Source organism: Typopeltis vanoorti, chromosome 15, assembly GCF_054136105.1.
Source record: "Typopeltis vanoorti isolate ZY-2024b chromosome 15, IOZ_Tvanoo_1.0, whole genome shotgun sequence".
Taxonomy (NCBI): domain Eukaryota; kingdom Metazoa; phylum Arthropoda; class Arachnida; order Uropygi; family Thelyphonidae; genus Typopeltis; species Typopeltis vanoorti.
The window spans coordinates 114,536,902-114,559,081 of record NC_143563.1 but is presented as its reverse complement, the minus strand read 5'-3'; the positions used below and the strand labels follow the sequence as shown (position 1 = coordinate 114,559,081).

General features: G+C 32.7%; 1 protein-coding gene across 30 annotated transcripts in view; it reads left to right on the top strand.

Moving 5' to 3' along the window:
• Positions 1-22,180, top strand: part of LOC150099090 (uncharacterized) — a 479,515-nt gene that overhangs the window by 253,012 nt on the left and 204,323 nt on the right. For 4 of the 30 annotated variants that reach the window (XM_090405379.1, XM_090405381.1, XM_090405377.1 and 1 more), the window contains exon 5: positions 17,328-18,001. The exons of 25 other annotated variants lie outside the window; for them this stretch is intronic. In XM_090405379.1, the coding sequence (XP_090261505.1) occupies positions 17,328-17,749 (422 nt within the window). In that variant the 3' untranslated portion in view covers positions 17,750-18,001. Of the gene's footprint in view, positions 1-11,463; positions 12,004-17,327; positions 18,002-22,180 lie in introns of those variants that run through there. One more of the 30 variants, XM_090405383.1, reaches the window with a different exon arrangement.

The window sequence follows — 22,180 nt, the reverse complement described above, 5'->3', positions numbered from 1 at the left end:
ATTGGTTTTTCTGTCAGATTGTAATCCTTAAATAAAGAAAAAAATGTTGATTTGATGAATTACATTAACTTTTTTTTGTGGGAAAAAATGTGGATTGCTTGACATTTGAATACTTACATCGGAATCACTTCCTGTGTTGGTTTGCTTTTATAGATTGTTATTCAGAGCCTTTTTCAACTTTCATCTAGTCAGAGTCCATTGGAAGAAAGAAAATTGCTTGATCAAAACAGATTTAGACTCTATAAAAACCTCTTCAACTGTAATTCCAGATCAGATCAAGCCATCTGTAATTTAAGGCATATATTACATTATTGTTATATTAACTCAGCTTGCTATTCCATTCTGTGCTTGTACATTTTTTTCTGCTAGGTCAGATAATGACCATTATATATGGCTGAAAATGAAAAATTTGTATCTGTTTAACTATCATTGATTACAGTTGTCTGTAACTGACCTGTAGATTAATTTTCTATAGAGCTATTTACTGTATTAAGCAGATATGACTTCTGACAACTGTATCAGAGCCTTGTTCATATATACAAATAATGTTAGGATGTAAAAATTACTAAAATAATGAGCATCAGGCTAAGGTTGCACTTGCGTCAACATTTTTACATGAACTTACAACTTTTAAATACTGTATAGCATGTTTATCATATTTTTCTTAGAAAAATAATAAATTATTTATTATAATTGAGCATATTGTCATAATACAGTTCATTAATTTTTTGTTATCCATCAAGGTTATTTTTCTTCACATACCTGATTTTTGCTTTAAAACTAGATGCCATATAAACTTAAAAGAGAATTAACCACAACCAAGTTAACTGCAGAGTATTGAATTAATTTTAAAGAGTTGACTCGGAAATTATTCTTTGCTTAGTAATGACCATAGAGTCAGACATGAGCTTTACATATTGCACAGACTGATATCAGATAAGCTTGATCTTGGTTGATTACAAAATTCAAAAAGGAAGACAATCCACCATACTGGATTGTCTTCCTTTTTATAAGAGTAGGCAGAAGAAATTGGGGAAGGTTGAAAATATTCAGGACAGGTTTCAGATTAACATTATGATGGTTTTTGTAATGCCTGTTAGAATGATATGAATATTTCAAATTCTGTTTTATTTTCTGCTTCATCATCATCATCACGAACCATGGGCTCACTGCCCGTTGATGTCTGATGCCTGGTTCACTATCTTCTTCCACCTTTCTTTGTCCAGTGCAGTGTCGCAATTTTTGTACACCCATTCTACACCAGTCTTTTATATCGTCTATCCATTCTCTGTATGGTCTACCTCTTCTGTTTAAACCATCCAAAATACCAAACATAAATGTCTTTATCTTCCGGTCCTCACTCATTCTACAGATGTGTCCAAATAATTGCAGCTTCCGTTTTATAATCCTCTGCATTAGATTCTGTTTTGGTTGTATCTTCTGATAGAGCTCTTCATTGGTGATTTTCTGTACCCATCCTATTCTTAGAATCTTCCTGTAACAAGTTCTTTCAAATGCCAAAATTCTTTTTCTTGATTCCTTATTTATTACCCACGTTTCAGATCCGTACAGTACACAGCTGAAGATGTATGTTTCCAATGCTCTTAGTTTTGTTTGCAGACTGATCACTTTACTTTTCCAGATGTTATCCATGGCCTTCAGATTTGTTCTTCCCTTTGCAATCCTGATCTTTATTTCTTTTTTATAGTTCAAGTCATATATCAGTTTACTTCCCAAATATGTGAATTGTTCTACATTTTCTATATCAGTTCCATCCACTTATATCTTTTGTTTCATGTTCTTTTCACCAAATACCAATGTCTTTGTTTTTTCCAAGTTCATAACAAGTCCAAATCTCTTCCCTTCCTCATTTAACAGTTTCAGTGTTTTTTGTAGTTCTCTTTTCTCTTCTTCATCTGCAAATCTCTTATTGTTAATTCTCATTCCGTGTACAGATATTCCTTTGGCATCTTCTTTCATTTTATCCATTGCTCTTTCTAAATGTGCGATGAAAATGCTTGGTGATATTGGGTCTCCCTGTCTAGTACCTCTGCTTGTTTTAAACCATTTCCCAAAATCATCACCTATTCTAACTGCTGCAACTGCATTCTTATACACATAGTTTAATATAGCTATTACTTTTCTGTCAATTCCGTAGGATTCCAGCACTGCTAATGTCACTTTCTGGTTAATACTGTCAAATGCTTTCTGAAAATCAACAAAGCAAGTATATATGTTTTTGTTTTTTCTCCTAGCTTTCTTTGCTATTAACCTCATTGTCAAAATTTATTGAATTGTAGTTCTATCCTTCCTAAATCCTGCTTGCTCATCTGCAAGGTATGCTTCCAATTGTGTTCTCAATCTTTCTGTCAATATGATCATCATCACTTTACCAAGGTGACTTATCAAGGCAATTGTTCTATAATTTTTACATTCTAGCTTATTTCCTATCTTGTATAATGTTACTAATATCGATTTCACCCACTCTGGCATTTTCCATACCATATTACATAGTTGGTGCATTTCTGTAACCATACTTTCACCACCATATTTAATCATTTCTCCAGTAATGTTATCGTTACCAGGACTCTTGTTGTGTTTTATTCATCCTATTGCTTTTTCTACCTCACCTCTTAAAATATCCATACCATGCTCATTACCTGGTGGTGATATCTGCTTCAATTCTTCAGTCAGTTTCTCAATGTTATCTGAATCTAGTTTTTCTTATAACTCACTACAGTATCTTGTCCACTGCTGTACAGTTTTTCTTTATTCATCAATACTTCGCCTTTTTCAATACTGGTTGCCACTTTCTATTAATGGTTCTGATCATTTTGTATACCTCCCTTGTTTTATGCTCTCCATAGTACTGTTCTATATTGTTGCATTGGGCTTCTAACCATTTCATCTTATCCATTCTGACTGCTTTTTTCACCTCATTACACTTTCTTCTATATTGCTCTTCTATTTGTTCTGATGTATCCCTTCTTATCTTCAACATTTTTTTCTCCTGTACTAACTTCAGTGTTTCTTGTATAATCCATTTCTTCTTGATCTTCTCTTCTTCTGGTACTGTTTCTTCAACTGCATCTTCTATCGCCTTCATTACTCTTTTCACTCTTAAATTCGAGTTTTTTTCTTTCTCCACACTTTTAAATTTCTCTTCTAACACTGTTCTGTACCTTCTTCCTATTTCTGCTTCACTTATTTGTGCTGTATCTCTTCTATTCTGATGTTGGGGTTTATATTTCTTTTTTAATTTCATCTTGATGAAATTAAAAAAGAAATATAAACCCCAACATCAGAATAGAAGAGATACAGCACAAATCCAAGTCTATATCTGCTCCTTGAAAAGTTTGACATTGCTGTACTGATGTTATCCATCTTCTTTTAATCATAATCATATCAATCATGTTTTTGGTTTTCCCATCACGTCCATTTTCTACACTCCTTTTGTTGGAATCTTGTGTTACAGATCATCTCGTGGTCCACAGCAAATTCTAACAAATTTTTCACCTCGTTCATTTCTTTTTCCGAAACTATATGATCCCATGACTCTTTCCCAACCATCATTATCTATTCCAACTTTGTCATTCCATCTCCTTCAATAATTAGCACATCTTGCTTTGGTATTGTTTCTATTGTCTCTGTCATTTTCTGCTTACATAACATTAAAATATCCACTAAAATAATAAGAATTTGATTAAATATTAGCATATTAATTAACAAAACAAATATTTTGTGTTAACATTGGCCTTTTCAAAATGTCTGTAGATATGTATGTTGTTTATTTATTTATTGTTCTATTTTTTAATGGCAGTTTCACCTACTAGTGGTTGTAAACATATACTGTATTAGTACAGTGGGTGGTTTAAAGACAGTTAACACTCACTTTAGGATTCACATCAATAGTCTAGTGATTGATTGATGCAGGTTATCCACCCATCCAACCAGGTAGGCATGTGTGTGTGTATTCATTTTTGGATGACTATCTCACATACGTAAGATTTACACAGTAATTGTGTTTTCAGGCTTCACAAGAGCCTTGGACTAATCTTGTGTATTTAAATCATAGTAAGGCATATATTTGTATATGTTTATAGTGATGTATCACACTGTCACATTGATTTCATTTGTTCTTTAATATCAGTTTTCAGTAGTTTCCCTAAAGAAAAGTAAGCTAGATTAACATTTATTATCACCAACTCCGTTGTGTTTTGATACTGAAGACTTTTCCTTTATCAAGGCAAAACAAGCACATCAAATCATGCCTTAAATTCATATGCTGCCTTTTTCCACAATCATTCTCATCAGTTTCCTGATAAAAGACTCAAGGATATGTACAGGATACTGTGAATGGAGCTAATCTTAGAGATAGTCATTTAACACCCCAACCGGCCATGACGTCTATAGACATCCAGCAAAATCTGGATACAATTCTATAATACCTGTTGAATAATATGGATAAGAAGTGCAGTTTGGTCTCACTATTTCATCCACCATGGCCGGTAGAGAGGTTAAAGAGATTAGGAAAATAGGTGTGTGTGTGTGATGCTAAAATTTACGTATTGCATTATTTACCCTCTCTGAAGAGGCTATGCCAGTTTTTTATCTCTTTAAAGAGACTGTTTTTCACACAGAGTGTTAACTCAATATGCAAACGTTCAATCTGATTGGTGCAATGACTTTTAACTTCATACTTTTTTTTTTTAGGATATATAGCAAACCACTGACTCAAGACCAAATAATATATATATATATATATATATATATATATATATATATTTAATGAAGCTAAATAAAATTAATTTAAGAACTATAAAAGTAGTTAGATCTAAGACCTTCTAAATTAAAACTATACTTAGAAATCTCCTTTATTTTTAAAGGAATATTTTCATTCTCTCACTAACTCATTCTATTATTAGTTTATTAACTATTATGCTAAGTTTAAGTACATCACATGTACTTAATCAGTCTACATCAGGGCACGGGCCACATGCGGGCTCGCCTGTGAGTTTTGATTTTCACGAGTGAAAAAATAAAATGACAATTTGAATCGAATGTGTATTAGATATTTTAATTCTATCACTAATCGATAATCTCGATGTTGATAATTTTATTTGGTGCTTTTACATCACTATATACCCATGTGTTTTTCAAATATTAGATGTGTCAAAGAAGTATTCTTACACTGTTTTGTTCCAACTCGTATACTCCGGGAGCTCACAGGGAACGTGAGTCTGCAATTAGTTTTGTTCATTTGTTCAGCTTTCGAGGTTGTGTCACTGCTGTTCATCAAATCACTAGATATGCATTGATGCGGCACTTGGATTTTTTTCACAACAAATTCCTGCAAACAGTAAATGTTTATTAGAGTCCATTCTTTATCAGGCCTTTTTCTCAAAATATAAAACTGTTTCACTGGAGTATTAACATTCTTATCTTAGGCTATTTTATTACAAGGAGCTGAAATGATCATTTTTTTTACTGGAGAAAAGCACTGCCTTGGTGTTGTTTTGATAGTTTCTTTTGCTACTTTATAATCACTGTTTCGATGTAGAGCCTCTTCATTAAGCCACTATAGTTTCAGATTTCTAATTTTGACACATGTTCCTACAAAATAACTGATATCACCAGTGTCCTTGATACAGAAGACTAAATTTTTCATTGTTTGCATTTCTTCAAATGCTGAAATAGAAAGTCTATTTAATATATCTACATCCTTTTATTTATTATTCACTTGCTGAATAGCGAATAAATTCACTTTTCCAGTCTAAGGATTCTCCTTGCTAAGATTAATTTTTGGAATCCTCTGTAATATATTCCTACTGTAAAGTTTTTCAAAAATTTCTAAAACAAAATTCTTTGGTCTGTTCTCAAATTTCCATTGTCTCTCTCCTTTTTGTGTCATTGCCCAGATACCAAATGCTTTGTCAGCTGTCAATTGCCCATCAACCTCCTCAGTGAGAAGTTATTAACCAGTTAGAATTCAGAAGTTAGATTTTTCTCTTTACAACTATTATGCATTCCTTTGAGCATTTTTAATCAAATGTCACCTACTCCAGCTGCATTTTCTACCTCAAGGACTGGTATGTATTCATGATTGCTGTCCTCTTCAGTATTTCCTACCGTAGTTCTGTCACTGCTTATCTCATTTAATAATCTTTCAAAGTAACTATGCAAAAAAATGCTGAATATCTTTATTGTCAGCTTTTGTATCTCACCTTTATCATATCCGATCCCTTTTAAAGTACTTTCCTACATTTGAAACTTCTTTAGCACCCTCAGAATATTTTGCCACCTTCATGATATTTGTCTTCCATATTTTTACCATATAAGAACATGAAAGACAAGTTTGTTTGTTTTTTAACCATAGAGTTTTTACATTTTTCTCTGTATTCTACCAAACTTATTTGATAGAAAATTTTGTTTATGCATTGTTCTTTTCCATGACCACCTCTTCAACATTTTGTTCTCCATTAAGTACTGATTTTTCTCTTCTTGCAAACAGTTTCACACCACATGTGCCCCTACTAGAATCAGTCCAGGTTATCTTCAGAATTTTCCCCTGAAACTTAAAGGTTTAATCCCTGTTTTTGAGCTCCTTAATTGTTTTTTTTTTCCTCAAATAATATTTTACATTTCCCCTCTAAAGTCTTCACAACTTTAATTATTTTAAATCCAGTGTAGATGCTTGTATCCTGAACTTGTGAAGATATCATTTGATGATAATAGTAAATAACACTTTTTTTTTATTGTGTATTCTCTCAACATGAATTTGTACACAGTATTATAGTTGAAACATGGTGTTACTGATGACTAGTTCATGCCCTGAACAGCCAGCATGTGCTTACTGTTATTAACTTTGCCCTTTTCTTTAAATTTTCCTAAAATATTTCTATCCGCATGGAAATAATTTCCTATCCTGCTGTTCAGATCTTTAACAAGAAACAACTCTTTTGTTTTGTTTGTCAGATGTCTTCTCTAATCACTCAACTCCCTCTTCCTTAGTAAAAACTTATTTTTGCCTATGGTTCCAGTTTCTCTGGGACCATCGAGCACTAATAAGTGTTCAGTGTCCAATTCTTCATTTTGAAATTTGACCTAATTGACTACTTGAAATTGCTTGTCAATCAAGAAGTTTATCTTTGTATTTGGTGTAGAATGCTACTCCTCCCTTCGCTATTGCTGGAATATAACATCTTGACGATACACTATTACCGAAGTTGTTCATGAAGATGTCTAATTTCAAATCAATATAACATTGTTTTAAATGTGCTGACTTAGACTTGTAATTTTGTGAATAAAACTATTATGAAATAATGCATTTTGAAAAGCATACCTTGAAATTATATTTAGGATAGAACTGCAGTACTTCATAAACCTGATAATATAACTGAGATTATGGATAAATTATTTTAAAGGCTAAAGAAGGAAACTGAATGACCATAAAAGGATGTCAGGAATGAATTAAACATAATAAACTGTAAAAAGATTCAAGTATGAAAAAATACATGGAAAAATAATTCATAGATAAAAATACCAGAAAGGACGAATAGCTTGGTGGAGCAATTTAAAATTCCAGAAAGGACGAATAAATAAAAATATCTCAAAATTATGGTAGTGTGTCATCATCTTCAGAAGAACACTCTACTGAGGGAAGGAAATGAGAGATGAAGAGTGAAAAAGGTGGAAGAGTTTGCTTAAATGATTACTTTGAATCACTAGTCATTTTTTATTGAATGAAACTTGAGGAAAAGTTTGAAATTATGGTGTTTCCAATTCTCCAAAATCACATAGGGACAATAGATGTTTATAGAATAGCTGTCGCTTCATATAACTGTAGTTTCTGAAAACCATAACTTCATTTCTGTATTTTGAAAATCTAGGATGACATCCCCCAAATTGAGAAAGCTCAATTTGGGGGATGTGGCATGGATGCATAGATTGTAGTTTCTGTTTTGCCAATAATACATTTTTTATTATTTTGGTTTTAATACTTTTTATTACTATTGCTTAGGTGCTCAGAAATAGGGATATTACAGTTGCAAAAATGTTATGTTCTTGCAGGTGTGCTCATAAAAATCTAATGGTTGAGCCTTTATAAATTACATTACAGACCAATCAGCAAGGAAATCTGTATATTCAATTGTGGTGTTCAAATATGTCCTTGCGTGTGTGAATTTTGGTGAGTTTTATTAGGGTAACTAGTTTGCAACTGTAGTGACTACTAATTTGTAGTTAGAGAATGTTTAAAATATTATTAAAATTCTGAATATATGGTAATTTTATGTGGAGCAAATTTTTCTTTGAATCCTTCATCATGTAATTTATCAGTTGTCTTGGATATTCATACACCATAATTATGAGATATTATTTTTTTGAATTATCCTTTCTTGGATTTTAAATTATTTGTCCACACTATTTATTCTCTTGTAATATATTTAATTTTTCCCATGTATTTTCAACCTTCATACTTTAATGATTTAATCATGTTTTATTAATTTCTCACATTTTTTTATGGTCATTCAGTTTCCTTAAGTCTTTAAAATCATTTATCCATAGTCATGCCGTCTTAGTTAAATTATCAGGTTTATGAAGATACAAGCATGAATTACTGCAGTTCCCCTAAATATAATTTGAAGGTATGTTTTTCAAAATGCATTATCTATTTAATAATAGTAATAGTTTTAATCACTAAATCACAGGTCTAAGCCAGTATGTTTCAAAATTTAGGAGTGTTCCTAAACAAAAGAAGCATGCTATGTTATGTTGATAACATCTTATTTGTTTTTTCGTATAATCTTTGTTTCATGGTTTTGGTCATTTATGTTGGTGTGGTACTTCTCTAATTCTTCTGCTAGTTAAACTTCTTTCCCATTAATACAGCTAATGGTGCTTGTCTTCATGTCATCTCATGTGCTTGTTATAGCAGCTGATTTTTCATTGTTTAACCAGGCAGTCCCCCAGCTGCCATGAAATTTCATCATGTTGTGCCATTGTTTGTTTCTGGTTTAAGCCTATTCAAAATACAGTTTGGTCAGCTAAGTCCCAAATTACCAGCCTGCCTTCCTTTATTCAGCACCCAGCAGATATCTACTAATACTAACTCTCAGTTTTAACCCTTAAGTGCCACCTTACACATTCAAGCATTGCATTTCTCTCTACAAGCAACAAACCCATTCATTACTTCTCACATAACATCATTATGCATCTCCAGAGATGGCCTAGATATGCATTCTCTGAAAAATCTCTTCTGTATTTATTCACATGAACTCCTCCTTCCTCTCTGCCTGGCCTGTAGAATGCATTCTGTGATTCTATGCTCAAACTCAGAGCTGGATTGAATGTTGTTGTGGCCCATAAGCTATAACTTTTAGTAGGCTCCTTGTGATGTGAGCCCTTATTTGCAGCTTGTCTATTGCCTTAATCTTGTTCTGCTCATAACTAACATTACAGATAATTTCCAAAATTTCTTGATCCCTTTGAAAACTAAGGGACCAAACAAGTAATGCAGATGCAATAAGAATGAGGCGTTATAAAGTGGAAATATAACCTTTTTATTTCTATATATGTCAGTGTAGAAAGCATATGCTCAAATCACTGTGAACTTTTCTCTTTCATTCCATAATCTTCAGATTTCCTTTGTTTTCACAGTGTGGCTCAAATTCAGATCTAAATTTAATATCAGTGGTGGAAATGCTAAACATCCCCACAACTGACTTCTTATATCCTCTCACTGATAATATGTTCAAATCCTTCTTAAGAACCACAGCATCAGTTCTACTGTTCATGGCTCCTGCTAACTTTGCATCATTTGAAGCATGCCCTCCAACTCCTGTGATACATTTCCTTTTTTCAAGGCTCTACATGAACAAGTTCCCTCTTAATATAGTAACTTAATTTTTGGGTCTCAGTTTTAGGTACAGTTTGCATCTGTTAGCAACACCTCATTCTCATCAGATCTTGATCTTTTTCCCCAAGATCTATTTCATCCCCATGCATCCCACTATTCCCATCTTTATATTAACTTCTTCATATATGCCTATCATGCTCTTATTCATTTCTGTCAGTTTCTGGTCTGCCTGCATGTTTCTTCAGTTTCTTTTTACCATCATGCGTCTGTTTTTATATCTTGCTATGCTATGTAGTTTGCTGCTGTTATGTAGTATTATAGAAAATTAGAATGTCCATTAAGAGAGAACTTTGGTTCTAGGACCTTAAGGCAATAAAGCACCAGTTAAAGCCTTTGTGGAGTGTGGTGGTTAATTATTTTCACACCTCATGTCCATATAATATTTGTCAATAAGTGTCCATCGAAACATCTTTCCCTATCTATAGAAGTGCTGAATAATTATTATGTTTCAATATAGTTTCTCCAAAAATAGCCTTTCCATAAGTTACATATCATTTTCTGCCCTTACAGGAAACTGAACAGATAAGGAACATAAATACTATTCTGTTTGTATTGTCTAAGCATCATATCTTCACTGTTTAAGAGTATTATGTTGTACACACTGAAAAATTCCTATAAAAATATAAATAGTGCATTTTTACTACTATTCATTCCTGAATGTGTGTTAGTTATTAGAGAGATTTAAGTGAATTCCTGTTTAGCTTAGAATTAGAGGAAAATTTCCATGGTTTTCCAACTGAAGGTGAGTATATACACTCATATGGAGGTAGCTGAAGCTTCCCATCTGAATAACTCAGTTTTTTTTTCTCCTACATAACATGCAAAGCTACCAAAGAATACATACATTTGTGAAAAATGCATACTATAGAGATGGGATTAACTACCCTGCCATTACTCTCCCCCCACACACACACAAAAAAAAAAAAAAAAAAAAAAAAACCAAGTTGCAGATCATTCGGCCTAATAGGCAAAGGGGAATAAAAATAGAGCATTTAAGTCATGTTCTCCAGTTATTAAGATTATAAAAATGATTAAATAATCTGCTTTATTCCTGCATAAGGAACATAATTTAGAAAAGTATTGTGAATCCCATCTGTATGAAATCAGCTGTGCAACTTTTAAATGAGCAGGTAGATAATGAAGAAAATAGTGGGGTCTGCTCATAATGTAAAGTGTTATATCATGAGAATGATAGTTGACTTCTCTGCCCCTAAAGTTTAACAGCTTTAAATGATTGAATGAAATGTCTGTTATGACCCATACTTCAGATAAAACACTAGTGCACTATGCACTACTTGCTGTGTGAATAGTATGATAAAATTCATGATAATGAATTTTATATGTAATTGCTAAGCAAACTGTGTGTGCCATGAAATTTTATATTTTAATATTCCTTTTCTTCTTTGTCTGATATCTAAATGGGTACATTCTGAGATCATTGAAGATAATCAGGTTTTTATAATGTGTGTATGTATATACAGTGTTAAAGCCATTTTAATATTTTAAAATCTTACTTAGAGGCTTAAGCACATTTTTTCAAATTGCAGATTACTTTACAAATGAGATGAGGAGGCAACAGTCAGCCCCTTGCATGTTGTTTCCAAGCAGCAGTCGTCCATCAAACACTCCTGTAACTTCCAATGGAAAAACAAAATGGAAACCACATTGTCCTGTGTGCATGAAGACGTTTTTTGATAAAAGCAATTTGAGAAGACACATGGAAATGCATAACTCAGAACGCAAAAATTATACATGTCATATTTGCCGTAGACAGTTCACATGGAAGACTAATTTATCAACACATCTTCGTATGACTCATGCAAGAAGTTGGGAATTTAATTTTACCACTGAAGAAGTAAATTATTAGAGCCATTTCTTAAATATAATTGCATAATGCACATTCGTTCTCTCTTGCAAAGTTAAATTGTTTCTCTAAGTGGCATTTCTACCAAGAAATAATTGCTATGCATGACTAAGTTATCCAGAATTTGTTTCTTCATTGTACACAAGTTAAGTGATAGCATCTGTCATGTTAAAGTGTCAAGTAATCATAATGATAGTGACTGAGATTCGTATTAGATACTGATGGTTCTGCATACATTGCAAAAAAAAAAATAGGTTGTTCTGAAATTCAATGCTAGAAGCACACTGGGTAATCGAAATTTTTGTATCCGGATTTCTCTTGAGTAATGAATTGTTATTAGGTACATATGTCGTGTCAATCAAACCTTTATAGATTTCTGTGAAGGTTTTGGAAAGCATTCTGTGATGAAATCAGCATTTCGATTTTGTGACTCCTATACATCTGTTATGTCTGTTCACGAAATTTAAAGTTGCACAAAAAAAAAATATACAGTAAAACCCCGTTTTTTTACGTTTTTCCTGTCATTTACGTCATTTTCCGTAGGTCCCGTCTTAAGGTCTATTCTTATGATATATTGTTTTCCCGCCATTAACAACTTGATGTGGGCGTTTTTTTCTCGGATAGCAATACTGATTTTCAAATTGATTTCTGTGGAAATCTGTGCATTTTTGTTCCCAGATGGCGTTGCTTTCGGCTGTAGTTTCGTTTCCACCATCACGGTGACTTGCACGCTTGCAGCAGTAATGTAGTGATGAGCGATACCGTGATTTTTCAATCACAGTACGAATTGATATTGCCGAATTTCTGCTGTGTAATTTAGCGTGTGAGAGTTGCTTTCAAGTTGCGGTGGTGGATTATCCATGTTAGTAACATGGAGAAAAAAGACAGAAAATATATTTCGGTAGAAGAAAAGATGGTAATTCTGTGAAGTGTAGATTGATCATGCCAGAACACATGTGCATTTAGAAAAAGATCTTGGACTCTCTGTGTCCACTTTGAACACAATAGTAAAAAACAGGTCAAGCATTGAACTCAAGGCAAAGCAATATGGCACTATGTCAAAAAAAAAAAAAAAAAAAAAAAAAACGGAAAGCAAAAACAATCAACAATTAAAGATTTTTTTAAATAAATAAATGTAAGTAATTGTAAATTCGTTTATTTTCAGTTGTTATTAAATTTTATAATCTAGTATGTAGACTCACATACTAGCAGTAAGTCATCTTTCGGCCTTTTTTTAATGTTTTTTTACATTTCCTGCTATTTACACTTTTTTCCATCAGTCCCCTGAAAAGTGTAAAAAAGGGGTTTTACTGTATATATATATATATATATATATATATATATATATATATTATTTTATAGCATTAATTTTCTCACTTTGGTGATAGGAGTAATTAATTCAAACCAAATTTTACTGCAGATACGGTCAACTAGGTGACGGCGAATGGGCGATAGCCAAGTTGGTGCCAGATATCTGGGTGACAAAATAATAGATCTAATATGTAATGCAAATAAAAAAAATATATATATATATTCTATTGATTGACTACCTGGTAAAGTTAAATAATATTTTTTTGAGAAACGAGTTAAAAGAACGGTCTAAACATAATTTGAAAAATCTTGCTTATAATTAAGTTTATTTTTATTGTGTAGAATTACAAAATTGTATAGAAGTTATATTGAAATTTCCCATGCAAAAAAGGAGTCAGCTAGTTAATAAATATTTTCGTTTATATTATATATCAAAATTTATAGCATCATTTAAGAAACAGATAGTTGAAAAAGGTGATCCGAAAATTATTTAAAATGAAAGGGTATAATTGCACAATATTAAAATAAAGAAAAAAGACAGTTTTTCAATTCATTTATTAATATTATTTTGTAATTAACAAACATATTTACACATTACATATATACATTAAAACAAAATTTTTATTTTTCATTTATTAATTCATATTATCCTGTCAGGTGTCTTCTTCCTCCAGGAGATTGACTACCATGTGTCTCCACTATGTCCTATTCTGCGCCTCTCTGCTGCATTCCTCATATGAGAGATAGGTTCAATCTTCTATATTTTTCATCCACTCCAGTCTCTTTGTCTTCCTCTCCTTATCTTTCCTCCAACAGTTCCTTTGAGAAGTGTCCTTTGTAGGCAGTTATGTCTCAGAATATGTCCAAAATAACTGACTTTTCTCTTTTTAATTTCTTTCATCAGGTTCCTGTTTACGCCTACCATCTCTAGTACCTCTTCATTTGTCTTTTTATCTTTCCATTATATCCTCATAATTCTTCTCAGTATCCACGTTTCAACGGTCTCCATTTTTCACACTCAGATTGGAGTGCGTCCATATCTCTACTCCGTATAATAATGTGGACCATTTGGAAATTCTTATTCTTGTTTTCAGATTTAATTCTCTAGATCAGGAATTCTCAACCTATGGTACGCATACCACTGGTGGTACGAAAACAGATTTACTTACTGGTACATCTAATATCTTGAATTAAATATAGTGGTACACCACTGGAAAAGGTTGAGACCCCCTGCTCTAGATGTCAGTAGATTTTTCATACTGTTGAAAGTTGACCTTGCAATTTCAATCCTTTTTCTAATTTCATCTTTTGTCCTACCATTCTCTGTGATCAAGTATCCGAGGTATATGTATGCTTGCACCTGTTCTAATTTATTTCCTTTTATATTGATGCATATTTTTGATATTTCCTTTTCTCTTGAAATTATCATAAATTTTGTCTTTTTAAAGTTGAAACTGAGGCCATATGGTTCGCTGTACTTGAGGATTTCATCTATAAGAGTCTTGAGGTCATATTTGTTTTCAGCTAGAAGAACCGTGTCAACTGCATATCGTAGGCCATTAATATTTCTGCCCCCTACAATGATTCCTTTGAGGTTACTAACTTTATTAAATATTTCTTATGGGTATAGGTTAAAGAGGATCAGAGACAAGACACTGCCTTGTCTGACACCTTTCTGAACTGGGAATTCTTCCGAGGTATCTATTTATTCTCAATATTTCTTTCAAGAATAATATATAGGAGGATTTTTGATACTTGACTGATAAGGCTAATTGTCCTGAACTCTTTACATCTTGTAGCTTTTTTTTTTTTTTTTGTGTGTGTGTGTGGGGGGGGGGTTGGAACGAAATTGAGTGATTAATATCTTTGGGCAGAAATCAGGTCTCGTATATCTTATTGCATAATTTTATTAGAAATTTCAGTCCTCCTTCATCGAGCCCTCAACCATTCTGCCAAGATATTATCTATTCCTGCAGCTTTATGTGGTTTTAGTTTTCTGATGGCGTTTTCAACTTCACAAAGTAAAATGGGTGGTCCAACTAAATCAGTCTGTTCAGGAAATATATTATTTCTTTGTTGCTCGTATAATTTCCTTGTGTATTCAATCCATCTTTCCATGATTTACTGTATTTGTCCTGCTTGTCATTTCTCTGACCTTTTCATGCATTTCTCTGCTTCTGTGTTTTCTATCAAGATTTTCTATATCTGTACATTTATTCTTAATTCATCCCTCTTTGGCTTTCCTGCATTCTTTTTTTATTTCTTTATTCATGCTTTTAAATTCAGGTTTGTTCTTTAACTTTTTTTCTTTGTTCCGTCAACATCAGTATTTTTTCATTCGTCCAAGGTTTATTCCTTTTTAATTGTGGGAGTGTATTTTTGGCTGCTTCGTTGATGCTATTCTTGAATGTTTGCCAGTTCATGTTAATTTCATCAATTGGTGTTCTATTTTCTGTGAGTTGTGGTGTCAGACTTGTTAAGGGATTTTGTGAATTCTTTTATAAAGCAGTCTTTAACTTCTTGATTGTTAAGTGAAAGTTTATCTTATGAATGGTTGGCTTGATATATAAGTTTTGTTTTGATTTTTGCAATCACTGGGTTGTGGTCTGATCCTGTGTCTGCTCCAGGATATGTTTTTGTTTGTGTTATTGCATATCAGAATCTTTTGCTTATTATTATATAGTCAATTTGGTTTCTATAGATGTCCCCAGGGCTTTTCCATGTATATAGTCTTCTGGGAGGATGTTCACCCATCATTATAATAATATCATCTGACTTAGCACTAGAGATTGCGGTTTGGATGTCTTCATAAAATTGTTCCAACTCTTCATCTGGGTGGTCTTGGGTTGGTGCATGTGCTTGAATAATATACAAGTTGAATGATTCTGTCATTTATGGGCCAATGTTTATGTAGAGATTTTGCAATTCTATTACTTAGGACAAGCGCTACTCCTTTAAGGTGTGAGTCACTGCCAGAGTAGATTATATTGTGGTTTTTTCTTATTATTATGCCTGTATGTGTCCACCTCACTTCACTGATACCTGCAATATCAGCCTTTATCACTTCTAATTCCTGGAGTAAGTTGTCTAATTTGCTCTCCTCATAGTGTTCTGATGTTCCATGTTACTATTTTCAAGAGATTGTTCCTGGTTTTCAGACAAGTGATATCTGAGAATATCCTTCCTGGAGGGTTTGGGATATTATCTTCATCATACACTACCTTAGTAGTTCTTGTCTTACAATTCCCAGTTTCAAGCTCTTCTTCCCTGTAGCTATAAGAGCTAATGGTTGCAGAGATCTCAACCACATCTCTAACTTCACATTGTGACATGGTGTGTTTCATGGTTGACAACTGATAAATACGTGGTGAGGCTTCAATCTCTTCCACGACGGCTGCCCACAAGTCCCTTAGATGTTTGGATTGTGTCCTCGATGTGTTGCACATCTTGCTGTCATGCCCTTGATGCCATTGATTTTTCTGCCATCTTGACCATTACAGACTTCGTGCACATAAAAGTTGACATTCCCTATTTACAGCATTCTATATTGCTGAGCTGATACCCTCACTTAGGGGGTTTACAATTAATAAAGAAATAAATTCATATTATAGTTAAATGCAATAAACGTAAATATTCTATTATATTTTCGCTTTCGACGAACTTACCGTGAATGTAAAATAAGTATGTATAAAAGCGAATCATTTTCAGAAATGAGTTAAAAGTATTTCTAAGCTTCATTGTGCAAGGTTCTCTTCTTTGGGAATTTATCATTTGTGCATTTCGTGCAGTTATTTAGTTCAATAAGCATTCACATGATATTTTGACTTTTATTAAACAATCAAGACTAGTTGTTTTTTATTACATTGTTTCCAATATTTGTGTCAACATTACATTTACAACATGCAAAGAACAACTGTAGGTAAATAAAAAGTTTTATTCAAAATGTACAATCTTAATCTTATACTAATTTTTTGGGACTTGTTTTTTTTTTTTAACACTTGGCATATTTATAAGTAACACTAAGCAAATTTATATGTAACATCTAAATTAATTTAAATAAATTTTAAACTCTTGATTATCTATCATTTGAAACAAACTGCTAAGTGCAATTATTATTATGAATCTTTATTTGTGTCCCAACAAATGAAAAATAGTACTGAAAAAATTCTTAATTATATCAATAGTGAAAACTTTTATTTTATTATTATATTTATATTTCTTGCTTCTATTCTTCAGAAATGGATAATTCAAGAATATTAAGTCAAAGAGACAAGGAAAAATATGCTTGGAATGGGTATCTTTATGTTAAAGACAAGATTAATAAGGAAGGTTCGATTCAGTTTTGGCGATGTGAAAATAAAAACAAAGGATGTAAAGGTAGAATCTGGACAAGTGTCAGTGAAGGATCATTAATTTCTGAAAAACAGGAACACACATGTAGCAGTTCTGGAAATGCGGCCAGAGTTATAAAGCATGAAATTAGTACAGCAGGCAAAAAATTAGCAGATACGACAGTGAGCAACCCATCACAAATCATAACTCAAGTTCTAGAAAATATTTCTTCTGTGGTAGAAGGAAGGCTTCCAAATCATAACAGTCGACACAGGAATATTAAAAGAAGAAATTTAAAAGTAGCAGGTTTTCAACATCATCGCTAATGTAGACGTTGCGATGAAGCTGATCAAAGAGTTTTGAGAAAAGTTATAAATTATGATAGCGAAAATATAATAGAATATTTACATGATATTGCATATAACTATAATATGAATTAATACATTTAATTCATATTATAGTTTTGTTTTGAATTTGTTTTGAATTGCATATACTTTTTTGTTTTAATGTATATATGTAACGTGTAAATATGTTTGTTAATTACAAAAGAATATTAATAAATGAATTATAAAACTGTATTTTTTCTTTATTTTAATATTCTTCAATTATAACTGTTCATTTTAAAATAATTTTCAGACCACATTTTTTAACCAACTCTTTCTTAAATGATTACAAATTTTTAATTTATCGAAAATTAGAATATCAGAGGCAAATTCACGCAGGTAAGCTTAGGTCTGGATTAGTTTTAGTTTTTTTTTTTTTTTTCAATTACATGGAAATAACTCATACCTCATTAGTCTTCACCATATATATATACATATTTTACCAATATTCAAAAAAAATCTGCCAAATCGTATGCCTGCCAGGTGTGCAAAATTTTTCAAGTTTCTGTCGCCCACTTGGCTATCGTCCAGTTGATCATCGCCCAATTGTTGCGCACTGATTTTACTGCCACTGTTTTTTTTTTTTTTTTTTTTTTTTTTTTGGCACCAAGCAAAACTAACTATTGATAATGTTTAATGTATTCTTCATTATGAATATTGTATATGTACATGATTTATTTATTTATTTATTTCCGTTTTGAGGAGAAAGGAAAATAATCCAAAAGGAAAACTTTTCAACTAGAGCTGGTGTCTCACTTTCTCATAAAACTAGTCCAGACCTTACTATACTTGCTGTGTAGCGTGGAGTTCTTGTATAATCACAGCTGTTAGTATTTTGCAACAAATTAGATTTTATCCTGTTCAGAGCATAGTATAAGTATTATTTCTTATAATTATAGTATGAGTTTTGTTCTGAAAATCTGTGTTCAGATTGGAGTAAAAATTACTTTACTGATTTTTTTTCTCTGTACAACTTACAGAAGGCTAAGTTGGCAAGCGTTTCTAGTGGATACTGACAGTATAAAAGTATGCAGTTTTAACTGGAATTTACATTGACAAGGAAATGTTCTACAGTATGTCAAACATTTGTTTCTGTGCAAAATTTTAGCTGCTAATGTGAACCTAAAATATCCAGTAAAAATTGCCATAAATTTGTCAGTGCCAGCTGTGAAGCCTCCAGTTAGATGACTGTGGCAGTCTCTTCAGCTATATAGTTTGGTGTTAGAGAATTACTTGTTTTTTGCTTTACCTAAAAGTAGCATGAAATGTCCAGTTAATCAATGATGCATGCAGCAGCTTAGAAGAAATAACCCAGGTTCATTGTTTTATGTCAGTACTTGATCCACTTTATGTACTAAAATAAAACATTTAAAAAGGGGGGGATTATTTGTTGTTAGTTCCATACATCCTTTTATCATTATGTGTTTATCTGATAGTTTTTAATGATTTAAATTATACATATTTGGTCGTTTTATAATAGAAATACAATTTTATTAATACAGACCAGTTTACAATAAAACTTGTATTAAAACCTACTAGTTTCGGCAGCAAACTGTCTGGCTTTTTCAAGGCGTTTACGGAGATATGAAAACTAGTAAATGCAAATTGAAAGGAACATAAAAAACATTGTAAACCAACTAGTAGCTAAGGTTACACGTTGGTTTACAACGTTTTTTATGTTCCTTTCAATTTGCATTTACTAGTTTTCATATCTCCGTAAATGCCACAGAGAGGACTTATTGTTCTTATTCATTATCACGCATGCATGTTTGTTGTAGACGTGTAATGTGATTACTGGCTAGCTGTAGTTCAGATTGATTGAGAGAGAGCGGAAACCTCAACAGAAATCAGGGGGTAATTCTAAACAGTTCATGGAAAAACCTGATCCTCTCACTCTATCAATCTGAACTACAGCTAGCCAGTAATCACATTACATGTCTACAACAAACACTCATGCGTGATAATGAATTAAGTCCTCTCTGTCATGCGAACGTGTAACCTTAGCTACTAGTTGGTTTACAATGTTTTTTATGTTCCTTTCAATTTGCATTTACGAGTTTTCATATCTCCGTAAATGCCTTGAAAAAGCCAGGCAGTTTGCTGGCGAAACTGGTAGGTTTTAATCTAAGTTTTATTGTAAACTGGTCTGTATTAATAAAATTGTATTTCTAGTTTTTAATGATATTATTCCAGGTAGAATTAAAATAAAAAGGGAAATGTAAAGTTGTGGAGATATGTTACAAAGCTGTGATAGTTGATTTTTACTTTCCTGTATGTCTTCATCATGTCACTCACACCTGTGCGATTCTTTTACCATACAATGTTGCACATTAGATTTGCCATAGTCGTGACTGCAGATTCAGAGCATATATACACCACTAAAAAATTCCAACTTTTTTGATAGTTAATATTGTTCTATAGGTTCTCCATTCACAATGCAGTTCATATATTCATTGCTTCTGCCTATTTTCATTGTCTTTCCCTTGTTATTGGCAACTTTCATACGAAATCTATTACAACAGTTATTCAATTTAGTCAGGGAATCTTGCAGATTTGTACCAGATTTATTTAGAAGTATAACATCATCTGCATAAAGAAAAGAGCTGAGATTAACATCTCCAGTTTTGATATCAGGTTTAATACCACTTTCCTTCATAATGTGATCCATATAGATAATGAATAGCAGAGGGGATAATGTACTTCAATTCTAACTGCTGACTTACAACTCAATTAAAGACTAAGTATTGCTTGATATAACGCCCCATTATATCAAGCAATATATCGTTTTGAATAGATTTTCTCTTGGCACCTTGTTGTATGCCTTTTTTTTTTTTTTCTGTATCTACAAAACTTAAATACAGATCTTTGTTATATTCCAATGATTTCTCAACCATTTATCATAAAGTGAAAATCTGATCCTTACAGACTATTTGGCCTGACTAAATTTAACACACATGAACCACAGTAATAGGTTTTTTATTACGTAAATATTTCGTCCTAGGTATCTTAAGACATCATCAGTACAGTATGGCAATACTAGGAATGACAAAAGAAAGGGCGCATACGTACAAAGGAATCCAAATTGCGTGCAGTGGCACGTTGCGGCTTGAACTTAAATTAAAATTAATTACGGTTATTATTTTACACAATTTTGTATGACAATTTCTCATACTTTAGGGATGGCAGGAACATCATTGTGGTTTAGATTTGGTCTGTGGAGTAGGGCTTCAGCATTTCTTTATATAAACGTTCATATTTATATGAAGATCTGTGTAGAAGTTTTGTCTTTTTCCAGTGGATCTTGTGGTTTGGGTTTTCAACTCTGTGTTGAGCGAGGCATGATTTATGCAGTTTGATGAGGCGAATATGGTCTTGATGTTCCGAAATGCTTTTAAAAACTGATCTGCCTGTCTGTCCAAAACAAGAGAGTTTACAGGAACATGGAACCTCGTATACACCAGGTAGTAGCATAGGTGAAAGTTTGTCTTTAGGCGAGGGTAACAAGTTTTGGATCTGATTGATGGGTTTGTAGGTGGCAGCAAGATTGTATTCCTTCATAATTTTCAAGAGCCGTTCGGAGATGCCTTTGATATAAGTTATGGGAATCCTATGGGGTTGTTCTTGTCTAGGTTGAAGTGGGGAGGAATTGCTGATGATTTTTTGAGTTGTTTTGAGATTGTAACCATTTAGAGTGGCTGTGTTTTTGATTATTTCCAATTCTTGTTATAGAGAATCCTCAGAGGAGCATAGTCTGTGTGCTCTGGTTACCAATGATTTAATGATGCCAAATTTTCGAGAGGGATGATGAGCTGAAGTATTGTGAATGTAGCGGCCTGAAAATATTGGTTTGTGATAGACAGAGGTGGAGATGGAACCGTCTTCTTTTCTTTGGATGTGTAAATCCAGAAAGGGGATGCCTTGTGGGGATTCTCTTTCTAATGTAAATCTGCCGAAGCCAGAGTTTTGGTTTGGGTTTAAATGTGAGGATTTTTTATTATTTCTTCTAGATGTTCTATAAGCAGATCTGCCAAATTGGGTGACAAGAGAGACCCTGTCCCATCCTCTTGCTTGTAGATTATTCCTTTCCATGTGAAGTAACCAGAGGTGATAACAAATTTGAAAAGTTCAACAATGTCCGATGGAAATTTTTGATTTAATAGGTCTACAGTTTCTTTATGGGGGATATTGGTATTTAGCTTTCTTACATTTGTCTCTGTATTCTCTAAGAGAACAAGCTGACTTATTTGCAGCAACTTTTGATAAGCTCTCTTCTTTTCTTTCACTGCCTCTTTAACTTCCTGTGTTTACCATGGAGTTCTGATTTTTCTATGCTTGCAGACAACCTCACCATATGCCTCTCTGGCTAAATCAACC